Below are 14206 nucleotides of genomic sequence, written 5' to 3' on the forward strand. Positions count from 1 at the left end.
CTTCTCAAAGAATCAACTTTTGATTTTGCTGAATTTCTCTATTTTTGTATTCTTATTAATTTCTGTCCTAACCTTTATTATTTGTTTCTTCCTTCTTGCTTTGGGTTTAATTTGTTCTTCTTCCAGTGTCTCAAAGCGGAAGATCGGGTTGTTGATTTGGGATCTCCTGGCGTGACCCGGGCGTGGCCGTGAGCGTCCCCTTCCCGCCCCGCCCGCCAAGCGTTTGTGTGTTGTGCTTTCATTTCTGTTCATCTCAAAGCAGTTTCTCCTTCCCCTGCGGGTTTTCCCTGCCCCGTTGGTTCTGCAGGAGTGCGTTGCTTGATTTCCACTTATTTGCGAATTTTCCGATTTTTCTTCTGCTACTGATTTCTGATTTAATTTCGTTGCGGTCAAATGACATGCTTGGTGTGGTTTCAGTCCGTCTGAGCTACTGAGCCCTGCTCTGTGGCCTGGGATGTGCTCTGTCCTAGGAGTGTTCGCTGTCCCGACCTGTCCCGAGTGGGCCGGGCGGGGCGCAGGCGGGCGGGGTGGCAGGGCAGGCTCAGAGCCGGTGTTTCGGAAGGAGCCCCGGCCCCCACGGTCCTGAGGAGGAAGCAGCCCTGGAAGCCCCCACAGCGTCCCGCCTCCCGGCCTTTTCAGATCGGGGCGGAGTGCCTGGCCTGCAGAGGGGCCGCCGCCGTGTTCGACATGTCCTACTTCGGGAAGTTCTACCTGCTGGGGCCGGACGCCGGGAAGGCTGCCGACTGGCTCTTCTCCGCCGATGTCAGGCGACCCCCAGGTGTGGCACCAGGGCTGGGGGGCACGGTCCTGTCACGTCAGGGGCCCTGGGCGCTGAGACGACCCGGCAGCTGACCCCTCCTCTTCAGGCAACCCAAGCACGTGGCTTCCCCCACCTCGGCCTGGGCCGGGCCCTGCCTAGTCCCCTCTGCCCCAAGCCCTTCCCTGCCCCCACCTCCGTCCCTCCGTCTTGGTGACCTTGCTCCAGGAAGGACGCATGGCAGCCGGCCCTCAGTCACCTGCCCTGGGACTGGGGGCCCAGCCGCCCCCGAGTGGAGTTGCCAGAATTGAACAGAAACACAGCACACTGTGTGTTGATTTTTCAGATAAATAATGAGTAATTTTTCAGTGTGGGTCTATCCTGAGCAACATTCCTGATGCTCATCTCCCCTCTTGTCACCCACACACCCCGAAACTCATCCATCCCCGTCTTCAGAGGGTCCCGGGGCTGCGTGAGGGCGTCATAGACTGGGCGGCTCACACGGCAGAAATGTGTCGTCTCCCCGTCTGGCAGCCGAAGTCCAAGTGAGGGTGTCTGTCCCTGAGACTCCGGGAGAATCCTCCCTTCCCTCCCCTGGCCTCTGGCGGTGGCCGGGAACCTCGGCCTTGCTCTGCTGGCAGCTGCGTCACCTCGGCCTCTGCCTATTGTCACCTTCTCATAGGGACAGTCGTCGTATGGGGTTAGAGCCCACCCCGATGACCTCATGTGACTTGATCGCATCTGCAAAGCCCTATTTCCAAATGAGGTCACATTCCTGGGTCTTGGGGGTTCGGACTCCAACACAGCTTTTGGGGGCTGCCCGGCCAGCGAGCCCACCCCCGTCACGTGCTCCTGCTGCCAGCCCTGCCAGCCCACTCACACCCGCTCCCCTCCCGCCGCGTGTCCCCCTCCCTCTCTCCGTGGATCTGTCCCCCGCCCGTCCTCCGTCGGCACGGCCGCTTGTGCCGCAGACATTCACAGGGTCTGCTGCCGTGCCGGGCTCAGTGCCGGGGCCCAGATGAGTGCGGGACGTGAACCCTGTGGGGGGAGGGGTGGGGTGGGGGAGCCAGTGCGAAGGCGTCTCAGGAAGAAGGAAGTTTCCCTCCCCCAGGGAAGACGGTGGTGGGGTGACCTGCCCATCGCTGGCCCTCTCTGGGTCCCTCAGCCACAGTGGGACCCCTGAGCTGGGGCCTTTCCAGGTCACCTCCCATTAGGGCCCCTGCTCAGGGGTATCCAGGCTCTGCGAGGAGGCGCCACCCCTGCTGTGTGGCTCTGGGCTCTGGGCGGGCGCGGACCTGGGTTCCTCCTCCTACCCGCAGGCTCCACGGTGTACACCTGCATGCTGAACCGCCACGGGGGCACCGAGAGCGACCTGACCGTCAGCCGCCTGGCCCCCAGCCCCCAGGCCTCCCCGCTGGCCCCCGCCTTCGAAGGTAAGAGGTGCTTCTGGGTGAGTGGGTCTGTGACTACAGCCTTCTTGGGGACCGGTGCCCACGGTGGCAGACCAGACGGGACGGGCTGCTGGGGGCTGCTCTGTAATCAGCTGTCACGCCTGCCATGGCAGGGCCGGAGATTGCAGGTCTTGTTTGAGCCAAATGCTGGGTTTGCTCAGGCAGAGATGCTGGGCCTTCGAGTACTCGGTGATTGTGTCTTTGAACCTGTCTGAACCGCGGCCTTGCAGAGTGGCCCCAGGGTGGGCGTGCTCAGCGCGGCACCCGGAACAGAGTGAGCCAGGACAAGGCTGCGCCCCCCACCTGGGAAGCCAGCTCCTTTCTCCTGCCAACGTCCGTGCTGGGTCGGCTTCCGGTCCCCGCGTGACCCCCAGTCTCAGTCCCCAGGTCCTTAAAGGGTGTCTGGCTCAGAGTCCACGCTGATACACTCTGCCTCCCTCCACTTCTGCTTGCATGCCCTGGGTGATGGGTGGCTCAGCACCTTCATTCCTTGTTTGTTACCTGAGCCAGGGTCTGCCTCCCGTTGCTTCAGCTACCTGAGCCTGTGTCCTGGGTCACACAGGAGTGACCTGGTCTCTAGTCCTGTAACCCGGCTCCCCTGGGGAGGAGGAAAGAGCAGAGTGGGAATCAGTCTCTTTCTCCAGAAAGGGGCCATTGCCACCTCCAAGTGACTGGACTTGCAGAGGGAAAGGTGCCGCTGTTCTCTCCGTGCTGCCGTCTGGGGCAGGGGCGCAGCCAGCAGGGAGAGCTCAGCCCATTCAGAAAACCGGGCGGCCTCCTGCCTTGGCCCGACTGTGTGCTGTGTCCCCAGCGAGGGTCCCCCAGGGGTCCGAGCCTTGGCCTGGGCACGGGGGGAGAGAGCTGGGGAGGAGGGGGCTCATGCATGAATCAGGGCAGCCTCTCCTGCATCCACGACAGCTCCTGAGCACCTACTGTGCGCCAGGCTGTCTGAGGCACCGAGGCCCCAGTGATGAGCCAGAGAAGGTTCTGGCTGTGCGGACTGTACGTTTGTGGTGAGAGGACTCAGGGTTAGGGAACTAGAATGAGGGGACCGTGTAGGGTATTAGATGTGGCAAGAGGAAAGCGAAGGCTGGGGCGGTGGGGGGACAAGGCGGCCTCACTGCCCAGGGGCCTTAGGGTGGATTCGGGGTGGATTTGGGGCTGGGGGCCTCCGGGCCTCCAGGCGCGGCTGGAACAGGGCGTGATGAGATGAGCCTGCAGACGCGAGGCTGATGGGGACATGTGGCCACGCATGTGCGTGACGGACCCTTCCTCCTGCAGCTGGTGACATGGAGGCCGCAGGGCGGCAGACTCAGTCCGAGCACGTGTGCTTAATTCGTTAATGAACACATTCACTCATTCTCTCCTTCATGGGGCTTTTGCCATCGGGCAGACCCAGGGCGGACGGTGCAAGGAGATGACGAGGCTGGTGGGGCCTCAGGGCCCCCCAGTGGACTCCCAGACAGGTGCAGGAAGAAAGTGCAGGGGTGGCCTGGGAAGTAGCTGATTTGGGGTGAGGGAGGCTTCCTGGAGGAGGCGGTGTCTGCCCCGGGCTCTGAGGGATGGCAGGAGCCGCCAGCTAGAAGTATGTGGCGTGTGGGGCGGCCCAGGCGTGGCCCAGGGCTGCCGACTGAGCGAGCAGGTCCAGCAGGGAGGCCCAAGAGCGGGACCCCAGTGAGGATGCAGGTCACTGAAGCCCCGACCCAGGCGCTGCCCTGCCTGGCTCTGGGACTCACCTCCCTGGGCCTCAGTTTCCCCCACAGGGAAGCTGTCAGAAAAGTGCTTTGCAAACAGAGCCACCTTGCAGCAGTGCACAGCGTGGTGCCTTTCCAGATGGTTCTGCTGGATTCCTGGGGCTGCAGTCTGGGCAGTGCTGAGCTGTGGGAGGCTTGCGCTTGGTGGCTGTGACGGGCACGGGGAAATGAGTCACGTCCCCCAGCGTGGCCCTGTGGGTCCTGGGGATGCTGCTAAACAAGAGAAAACCGCTGCGACTTTGTTTTATTTTCAGGATTAAAACCTGCACGTTCCTGTCATGAATATGCATGTGCGTTAAATATGCATGCTTTTAATATGCGTGCTAATTATACGTGCTGCGTCAGATCCATTAGGTCAGGGAGTGTGATGATTTCCACGTGATCAAGGCCGTGTACAAAGCAGTTGTCAATCTTAAGAGTCACTTTAAATGATCTTTACTGATTTTTAAAAATGTCACAGAAGGCCTTGGTGCTCCCGGGAAACGTCCCAGCAGTGCTGAGAAGCACAGACAGGTCCTCAGCCCCCAGCCCAGGCCGGCAGATGGGCACAGGCTCCTGGCGGCTCTGCCACACCCGGCCCTGGGCCGAGCGCTGGCCTCAGGACCCAGCCTCGGTGGCTGCAGACTGGGGGGGCCACACAGGAGCGGAGGCGCCAGAGTCACACGGGTGTGCGTGTGCGCAGGGCTGGGCCGGGCGTGTCTGTCTAGCATTCCGGTGACGCTGTCCAGCATTCCAGTGTCCTCTCGTAACCCCAGCCCAGGGATCAGGGAGCCCCTGGGGACTGGCCTGTGGTTTTGGCCTCACTCCCCTTTTGTGCTCATTAATGTCAAGAAGAGAAAGGGAGGTAGGAGCCTGGCCGGCACCCTGACAGGTCCCTGATCCAGTGGATGCTCTCGACAGCCCCGTGGGCCAGAGGCTGTGGCTCTGCCCATTTTACAGATGAGAAGACGGAGGCATAGAGAAGTGGGTGGGAAGGGAGGCCAGCAAGCCGCAAAACTGCCTCTGGGCCTGGATGGCCACGGCCTGTGAGCTTCCCAAGAGCACCCCCCCGGGATGGCGTAGTGTCCCTGTGAGGTGTCCCCAGAGAAGGGTAGGGGCTTGGGAAGAGGCCCTTCTCCCACCCCCATGGTTCAGAGGACACTGCAGGGCACGGTCCCCGGGCACACTGAGGCACAGGCTCCCTCAGTGCTTTGCAGGTGGGAGGGGCAGGTGGCCTCCCCAGGGAGACAGTGTTTGAGCCGGTCGTGGGGGCGAGGAGTGGCCCAGGCCCTGCAGGGACAGCAGTGAGTGTGAGGCCCGAGGGGCACCTGCTCGGGCCCAGGAATGAAGCTCGTCAGAGCCCAGTGTCACATGAGAGCACAGGGGGTGGAGAGGAGGCCACAGAACCCGGGCAGTGGCTCCCCCAAGACTCTGGGCTGAGGTGGGCTGCCCTTTGAGCGTGGGTACCTGGGTGGCAGTGTGGCCCAGTGGGTGTTTCACAGCTGTGGATCAGAGCTGTACGGGATTCCACCTTCTCCCACCATGTGTAACCTCTCTGAACCTCAGTCTCTTTTTCTGAGACCCAGGGATGGTGATGACTCAGCATCCCAAGTAGGACCAAGAGGGTGTTGCCTGTGAGGCCCCTGACCCAGAGCCCGGCCCCGCAAGCCCTGAAATGGCCAAGGCAGGGAACCCAGAGACTTGGGGCTGTGGAAGTAGAGGGTGAAGGGGGCCGGTGGGGACTCAGAGGGGAAGAGTCAATCCAGGGTCCCCCAGCCCTGGGGGCAGAGGTGGGACAGAATCTCCCCACGCCCTGGTGGCCCTGGGCTCTCAACCTGTCTGGATCAGGAAGCCCCTAGAAGTGGGTGCAAGCCTCAGACACCCCCTCTGGCCTGTGTAGGTCTCGGGGGTCCCAGCCCCGCGCCCCAGCCTGGCCTCAGCGAAGGACCTGAGTTTTGTTCTTCAGTGGGAACCCAGGACCCCCTGGGGGGACGCTAAGCTCTGGCTTTTATTGTTGACTTTCAAGAAACAGGCGGCCCTCGGGCCACGCTCACTGGACTGTCCCCGTCCCCGTCCCCGTCCCTGCAGTCCTGCTCTAAGTGCAGATGCTTCTCTTCCAGGGGATGGCTACTACCTGGCCGTGGGCGGGGCTGTGGCCCAGCACAACTGGTCCCACATCGCCACGGTGCTGCAGGACCAGAAGTTCCGGTGCCAGCTCATCGACAGCTCTGAGGACCTGGGCATGATCAGCATACAGGGCCCAGCCAGGTGAGGAGAGGGCGGGGCCACGCACCTGGGCACACCTGGCTCCTGGACCCCAGGCCCTCCAGCTGGGCCGTGGGCACAACTTACTGGCCCAGAATGGGGCACTCTGAGTAGTTAACCGCTCTGGTCAACCCAGAGACGCGGCTCTGGATAAATCGTCTTCAAAGTACCAGACAAGCACTTGACACGGGAATCAGACTGAACTTCAGTGGCCGGCGTTGGGGATCCATGTGTCACGGAGGGACCCCGGGGGCAGGGGCGGTCTCTGGATCCCTGAAGCAGCCTGGGAATCCCAGCCCACCGTCTCTAAGTGGGCAGAGCCAGGCCAGGGGTCCACCTGCTACCCTGGGAGAGTGATCTACAGCGCGAGGCCTCCTGCCCCTCCCTGAGCACCGCCAGGCCGGGTCTGCGGTGGGTGACTCTGTCCCGCATCCTTCTGCAGCTGCGGGGCTGTGTTCCCCACCTGCGAGGGGCCAGGACCCCGTGAGCACCCACGGACGCTGGCTTGTGCGCGAGACACAGAAGGGGCTTAGGCACAAGGCCACGGAGCAGGTGCGCCCTTTGGAGAGCTCCCTCTGGCGGAGCTTCGGAGAGGGATTGGCAGTGGGGACAGAGGGCGCAGCACATCGAGTTCATGGCCACCAACGGAGCGCCCGTGACCTGCCAAGCCCTGAGCCAACATCTCCAATCCCAGTAGCAGTCGCTGGCAGCGGTTACGGTGTTTCCTATTTGTATTGCTGGAGAAAGTGAGGCCCAGAGTGGCAGAGACATTTGCACAAGGTCACACAGCTAGCGAGTGCCCGAGCCTGAGGGGCTGTGGCCCCGCTGAGCTCTCAGAAACCGACACACTCCTACTGCCGCCCTCCTGGCAGTAAAAACCCTCTGGTCTAGGCCTTTCTCCACTGCCCACCGGGGCCCAGTCCCACCTAAGGGGCCGGGGACTCATCCAGGTGCTTCCTGCCATCTCCGTGGGCCTCCCTCGGGCCGGAGGGCGGTGGGCGCCGCGGGACGGGGCAGGAGGAAGAGGCTGGAGTGACGGCACTGGGGGGGGGGGGTGACAGGGAGACACATTCCTGGAAAATGGCGGACGTGCTGCCCAGAGCAGGGGTGCGGGGGGAGCGGGAGGTGGGGAGAAAGCCGCGCCCCAGCAGAGGACCCCGAGATAAGCACCTTGGCAAAGCTCGCTGTGTCTGGGTGACGTCCTGCCAGCCTGGGGTCCTGCTGGGACCCTGCCACGGGGTCCACTTTCCTGGCACCTTGGCACCGGCAAACCCATGGCCCCCAGCTGAGCCCTGGACTGGCTGGTGTCCCCTCCTGGCTGTGAGCGAGCGGGGTCGGGGACGGAGGTGCGGCGTGTGCATGTGTGCTGCCTGGCCCGGAGGCCTGCGCTGGGCACGCGGCGCACACTTGCTCATGGATGGATAGAACCCAGTTGGTCAAGTACGTTGGCCCCAGTCCGCTTCCGCCGAACGTTTGACTTGAGGCTGCCGTGGAACCCGCGTGTTGAGGTGCCATCTGGGCAGAGCCCTGGAGGGAAGGAGGGCTCGAGCCTTGGGCTCTCTGGGGGGGACGGAGTTCCTGGCAGGGGAGACTGCAGGCGCAAGGCCTGGGGCAGGCACAGCCTGCGTACCTGAGCAAGAGTGTCGGGGCCAGGTGGAGCAGGGCAGGAGGGGTGTGCCCAGAGGGTGGCGGACGACCTCCCATGGTCCGGAGGCTGTTCCTCCGAGGGACATGTGGCTTCCGCGGGGCATCTGTTGCTGGGCCAGGGGTAGAGGCAGCAGGCCGGAGAGGAGTTTGAGAGCTCACCCGTGTGGCCCTCAGGAAGCCTGTCACCATGCGTGTGGCTCTCACTCCTGCCCTGGGTGGGCCCAATCCCCTTCTCTGGGGGAGGGGGGCTGGTGGCTGAGCTGGGTCCTAGGAATGCTCCGGCTTGGCTTGCTTGGCTTCATTACCACGGCAACCTTAGGCTGGGAACGGGGCTATTTTTAGCATCAGGGAGGCAGGTGGGCAGGGGGAGGAAGTTGGGTAGGAGGAGGCAGGTGGGTTGGTGGAGCAGGTGGGCTGGGGGGGACAGACAGGCAGATCAAGGTGCAGCCCCGGGGGACAGCGGCTTCTTCCAGCCTAATTATTAGCCGCTCCAGGCGGGAAGTGACAGCTGCCGGGGGAGGGAGAGCTGCCTCCTTCTGGAAATTTCTTAACTTTCTCCTCCAAAACGTCCTCTCTCTTTCAAAAATAACCAAAGTCTTATATGAATAATAATGTTGCCACCGCTGGCTGCCCACAGCCCGGCTTTCTGAGTTGGCGCTCGGGAAGCACTTAGCATCGTTCCTGGACCGTGGCAGGTGCAGTACAAAGTGCTGCCCCACAGAACTTTCTGGAAATGTTCCATAACCGAGCGGCCCCAGTACAGTGGCCGCTACACTAAGCCCTCTGTGGCTATTGAGCCCCTGACACATGGCTAGTGGGAGTGGATTTTTAATTTTAGTGAACTTAAATTCAAATAGCTTCACGTGGCTGGTGGAGGCGACATCGTTCCGCCCAGACGTGAGCGCCCCGTGACCGTGACCGACACCGCGGTGCTCTGCGTGTGTCTCCACACGGACTCCTCGCGATGGCCCGGTGGGGCAGCATCACTGTCCCGTTTAGCGGACGGGGCACTGGGGCTGGGTGGGGTAAGAGGGAAGTCGAGGAGCTCGGACGAGAGCCCGGGTCTCTGCTGGGACACCTGTGCCCTCCGGCCACCTGCTGTTTCCTGCTTCCGGCTCGGTGGACCAGGTGCCCGTGCAGACCACGGCCGGGTCGGAGCCCCGGTGCGGCCCAGGCTCCTTCCCCTCTGGGCAACACGCCGAGCAGCCCCGGCCACGGCCCCTTCCGTGTGCGTGTGCTGCTTGAGGTCCAGAGGACCATGTCACTCTCCAGGGTCGTCACCACGTGGGTGCTGGGTGGGGGTTACATAAGGATCTTGGCGGACTGAGAGCGCCCTGGCTTGGCACAGCAGGGCAGGCCCCCCACTTCCACCCCTGTGCAGCCAACCCTAACCCCAGCCCCCACGGTGCCGGGAGCCGCCAACCCAGGCCAGCCTGAGTGCTCAGCGGGGTGCAGCCCGCCAAGATCCTTATGTGACAGTCCCCCGGGGATTGCGCGGTCTGTCTCTGGTGCCCCGCCTCCCCCAGTCCACAGCGTCAGCGTCTCACACCCCTCGGGACAGGGTGGGGGCCAAGGTGCCTGCGGGAGAGTCCGGTCGGGAGACGCAGGGACGTGTCCGGGAAGGGACCTGCTGGGTGTGGGAGGCGCCGGCTCTGACCCAGCCCAGCCTCACGCAGGTTACTCTGAGCCTCTGCGCAACACGGAGGCCCCACGGCCAGCGTCTCTCGGGGCAGGGGGCACCCACGAGCCCCCCCTGGAAGCTCTGCTCCTCCCGACCACTGGGGTTTGGGAGCACGCGATGGCAGACCACGGCCCTGGCCTCAGTTCCGCCTCCCGAGAAGTGGCACCCCGCGAGAGAGGTGTCCAGGTCTGGCCTCCGCCCGAGGTCCTGCTGGTCCCAGCATGGTCCCGCTGACGGTGGCTTTCTCAACTGATGGACTTGGTGGCGTGTGTCTGTCTGGGTGTGTTTCTTAATCCACGAGTGTCATCTGCCCCGTGATGACGGGCCTTCCCTGCCCAGCCCCCGGTGCGCAGGGTGATGCCGGCTGGCTGACAGTCCACTTCTGCTCTGTCCCGCAGCCGGGCCGTCCTCCAGGAGGTGCTGGACACGGACCTGGGCAACGAGGCCTTCCCCTTCTCCACCCACAAGCTGGTGAGAGCCGCCGGGCACCTGGTAGGTACCAGCTGGCCGCGTCCTCTGGGTGGCGGGTGGCAGCAGGGGACAAACTCTGCCGGGACCTGGGAGCCCAGGGCCCTCAGCAAGTCCCCATAGCTCCCTGGGCCTCAGTTTCCCAACTGTGAAGCAGGGACAGTGGGGACCAGACAGCCCCACCCGCAGGCTGCTGGGAACTCAGAGGGTACAGGGGCGACTGTCACAGCAACGTCCCTGTTCCGCCCGGCACCCAGCAGGTGCCAGGGACTCAGCCCAGGGAGGGCAGTCTTGGCCGTCTGCATACCCCGCTCTGTGTCCCCCTCCTCGCAGGCACGGGTAGCCCCCCCAAGCCAGAGAGACCCCCCCCACGTAACAGGGCAGGTCTGTCTCCGTGTCCGAGCGCCCTCCCACCCCGCACTGTGGACGTGGCAGGAGGGGCTGCTTAGGCGGGGGCAGGCCAGCCCCCGAAGCCACCCCCACCCCACCAGCTCCACACAGTCTAGGGCCTGGGCCGAGGCAGCCCCTCCTGAGACCGGGGTCGGGGTCTTGGCCGCAGCTCTGGGCCAGCCTGGGCCCTCCTGGGCAGCACTTTCCTGAAGCACCACGACCTTGTCTTGACTCCTCCAGGCCAAGGTGAGGGTGGCAGAAATGACACCGGCCCCTGTTTGGCAGGGGCGGGCCTCCCGCGTACCCGGCTGGGTTCTAACACTGCACACACGTTTCCCCACACGGCCCTCGTGACGTGGAAGGTTCCGTCACAGCGTCCCAACCTCAGCGCGGCTGGCGTGCAGGAGCAGATGTCCCGCACTGCAGGGTCTAATGCACATGGCGGGGTGTCTGCGGCCTCCCCAGCCCCTACCCGCTCGATGCCAGCAGCACCCCCGGCTGTGGCAACCACAGTGTATCCCCATGTGGCCAAGGTCCCGGGGCAGGACCGCGGTGCGTGACTGCCCTGCGTGTGGGCCGCGGTGTGAGCCGCACTGGCTTCGGGGCCGGCCGGGCCTGTGGAGCCCTCCAGCGCTCACGGAGGAGGAGAGGTTACCCCGTGCGGTGGGCGTTACCTGGACTGAGCTCAGGGACTGGCTGCTCAAGGACACCCAGCTAATGCCGGCTCCAGAGCCACGGCGCGTGTGGCTGAAACCGACGTGGCTTTGGGGGGTGGGCGGCTGGATTGGGGTGCGCCTCCCCCATGTCCGCGTCCCGTGTGTTCATCTGAGAACTCAGTGCTGAGGAAGGTCGGGATGAGGTCCTGGCTGCAGAGGGCTGCAGGGCCTGGGGGACAAGTCTGCGTCCTGTTAGCAAATAAACAGTGCGGTGGTGACGGCGGGGAGGAGGCTGCCAGGGACAGGAGAGAAAGGCAGCTGTGCAGCCCCGCTCCGGAGGCTGCACCGGCGGCGGGAAGCCGGGCCGCCCCTGTCTAGCTCGCTTCCTGCCTCCTTGTGCAAAGCTGCCTGCCGGGACCAGAGAGGGTGGGCTCTCTGAGAGAGCAGCACAGCTCGACCCTCGGCCGCGGTGGCGTCCAGACTGCCCCGACTCCAGCTCAGGCCACCCGTGGGGTCCCTGTAGCATCCAGCTTTGTTCGGGGCTGAGCTCTGATCTGCAGAAGGGAAGGGAGCGGTGGGTTTCTCCCACCCTGCGGAGGCTTGGCGTCGGCTCAGCCTATGTGTGGCTTGGCTGTTGGACAGGGAGAAGACCAGGTGGGAACACGTCCGCTCCCACCGGAGGCCCAGCCCCCAGCAAGCCACTGGGACTGGTTCTCAGGCCAGACAGGTGGCTCCAGCTGCCTCCCCTGTCTCAGGGGCCGGCCCTGCCTGGCAGCAGCTACCTGAAGCCACCTGCACCTGTGGGGCCCAGGAGCCAGGCCAGGCCACGTCTCGACTGAGCTGACAGAGGCCACGCTTCCAGGGTGACAGGCAGGGCCAGGAGCAAGGCGGGTGCTGGGAGGCTGTCTCCTGGCTCACCGTGTCGTACACTAAGTGCACTGTGGCTTTATAAAGGAGGGCTCGGTGCTCTGTGTCCGAGCATGACCGTGCGCCGTGGCTTTGAGGGTGCAGGGCCCGGCGCAGACCTCACCTCTAGCAAGCCCACCTTGGGCACGACCTTGGCCTCTCTGCGCCTGCCTTCGTCAGCCCCAGAATGCGGATCGCAGGTCCCCAGGCCCCACGCAGTGCTGCGTGACGCTCGCCTGTGGCCGTCTGGCTGAGGACACGGTGGCCAGCGTGTCTCCCTGTGGAATTTGCGCCATTCTCAGAGCATGAACGAGTCCGCGCAGCCCCAGCCCAACCTCAGAGAAACCGTGGTTAAATGTCGAGTGTCTGTCCTGCGACCTTCCGTGGCCCATGTCTAGATATTTGAAAACAAAATCAGGACCAACCTATAGATAGTTTGTGCACCCTGCTTTATTCTCTTAGAATGGCACAATCGTCTTCTCATCCGTTTAAAAGTTCCCTGAGAGCCGCCTCCCGGCGACGTGGGCAGTGCCCTGGGCTTGGATGTCCTCACCGGGTCCACCGAGAGCTGCCTCCCGGCGACATGGGCAGTGCCCTGGGCTTGGACGTGCTCACCGGGTCCACTGAGAGCCGCCTCCCGGCAACGTGGGCAGTGCCCTGGGCTTGGATGTCCTCACCGGGTCCACCGAGAGCCGCCTCCCGGCAACGTGGGCAGTGCCCTGGGCTTGGATGTCCTCACCGGGTCCACTGAGAGCCGCCTCCCGGCAACGTGGGCAGTGCCCTGGGCTTGGATGTCCTCACCGGGTCCACCGAGAGCCGCCTCCCGGCAACGTGGGCAGTGCCCTGGGCTTGGATGTCCTCACCGGGTCCACTGAGAGCCGCCTCCCGGCAACGTGGGCAGTGCCCTGGGCTTGGATGTCCTCACCGGGTCCACCGAGAGCTGCCTCCCGGCGACATGGGCAGTGCCCTGGGCTTGGACGTGCTCACCGGGTCCACCGAGAGCTGCCTCCCGGCGATATGGGCAGTGCCCTGGGCTTGGACGTGCTCACCGGGTCCACTGAGAGCCGCCTCCCGGCAACGTGGGCAGTGCCCTGGGCTTGGATGTCCTCACCGGGTCCACCGAGAGCCGCCTCCCGGCAACGTGGGCAGCGCCCTGGGCTTGGACGTGCTCGCTGGGTCCACTTCTTCACCTCGGAAACAGCCCTGTGAGCTGCTTGCCTTGAACACGGCCTCTCGCGGGTCTCTGGTGATCAACCTAAGATGGAGATCAGAACTGGGTCCACCGAGTCAGGTGTTTGAGGGACGTGGTCCCAGCTTTCTGGGTCATTCCATGGTGTGTTATTCTCTGTCCTTTGGTATCTGCTGGGCCCCTCCCCGTGCACAGAGGGGTCCCAGGTCTCTGGCAGGTGGGAGAGGGGCACGGAGCTGTGGGCCGGGGTCCCTGGCTGGGGGAGGTCGTGGTGACAGGAGGTTGGAAACACAGGGCAGGGCAGACACAAGCGTCACTTACGGAGGAATAGACCCGCGTGTGGGGAGCACGGGCTTCTGCCTTCCCGCTGCCCGGTGCGTGCGGGCTGTGGAGGGTCCGGGTGGCAGAGGCTGGACCACGGGAAAGAGCAACAGCCTGGACCGCGCAGTCTCCGGGGCAACACTGGAGCCGGCACCGTCAGCTCCGGCCAGACCTTTCACAACTTCAGCTGAGTTCTAGCATTTTCTTCTGAACTGAAGGGTCCTTTCCCTATGCTGAGCCTCCTGTCCCCACACTTCCCTCCGCCGGCCCTCACCTGGCTCAAGCGTGACTTCTGGACACGCTGGGGCGCCAGGCTCAGGGCCCCTGCCCTCCGTGAGCACGTGCCCCAGTCGAGTCCGGGCCCGGGAGGGAGCCGCAGCCTCAGCCCAGCCTGCACGGCAGAGCGGCCCTGGGTGGGTGAGTGGTGACCACTGGCCAAGGAACTGTTGTGGAGGGGAGAGTCCCCAGAGACAGTCACAGAGGAGAATGGGGTCGTGGCAAGAGGAGGCCAAGGTGATGCAGAGAGCGCTGCTCTCTCAGGCCTGGCAGCCCCTGTCTTGAGGGGGCCTCTGCCCTGGGACAGAGCTGATGGGGCTGGTGGGTGAGCCCGGGACGCAGCAGCTGGCCGAGCCCCACCCACTGCCCCACCCACTGCCCCACCCAGCACCCAGGCTCCGTCCCTGCACCCAGCGCCGCCCGGGCCCCTGGCAAGCCTGGAGGAACAGACGCCTCGGTGCTGAGG

At 64.2% G+C, this 14206-nt stretch overlaps 1 protein-coding gene across 1 annotated transcript in view; it reads left to right on the plus strand.

Annotated features, from left to right (window-relative positions):
- Positions 1 to 14206, plus strand: part of SARDH (sarcosine dehydrogenase) — a 56536-nt gene that overhangs the window by 30263 nt on the left and 12067 nt on the right. The window contains exons 14-17 of the mRNA XM_069477057.1: positions 640 to 778; positions 2077 to 2190; positions 6062 to 6209; positions 9933 to 10026. Coding sequence (XP_069333158.1) covers positions 640 to 778; positions 2077 to 2190; positions 6062 to 6209; positions 9933 to 10026 — 495 coding nt within the window. The remainder of the gene's footprint in view (positions 1 to 639; positions 779 to 2076; positions 2191 to 6061; positions 6210 to 9932; positions 10027 to 14206) is intronic.

The sequence above is a fragment of the Eulemur rufifrons genome, chromosome 7, assembly GCF_041146395.1.
Source record: "Eulemur rufifrons isolate Redbay chromosome 7, OSU_ERuf_1, whole genome shotgun sequence".
NCBI lineage: Eukaryota > Metazoa > Chordata > Mammalia > Primates > Lemuridae > Eulemur > Eulemur rufifrons.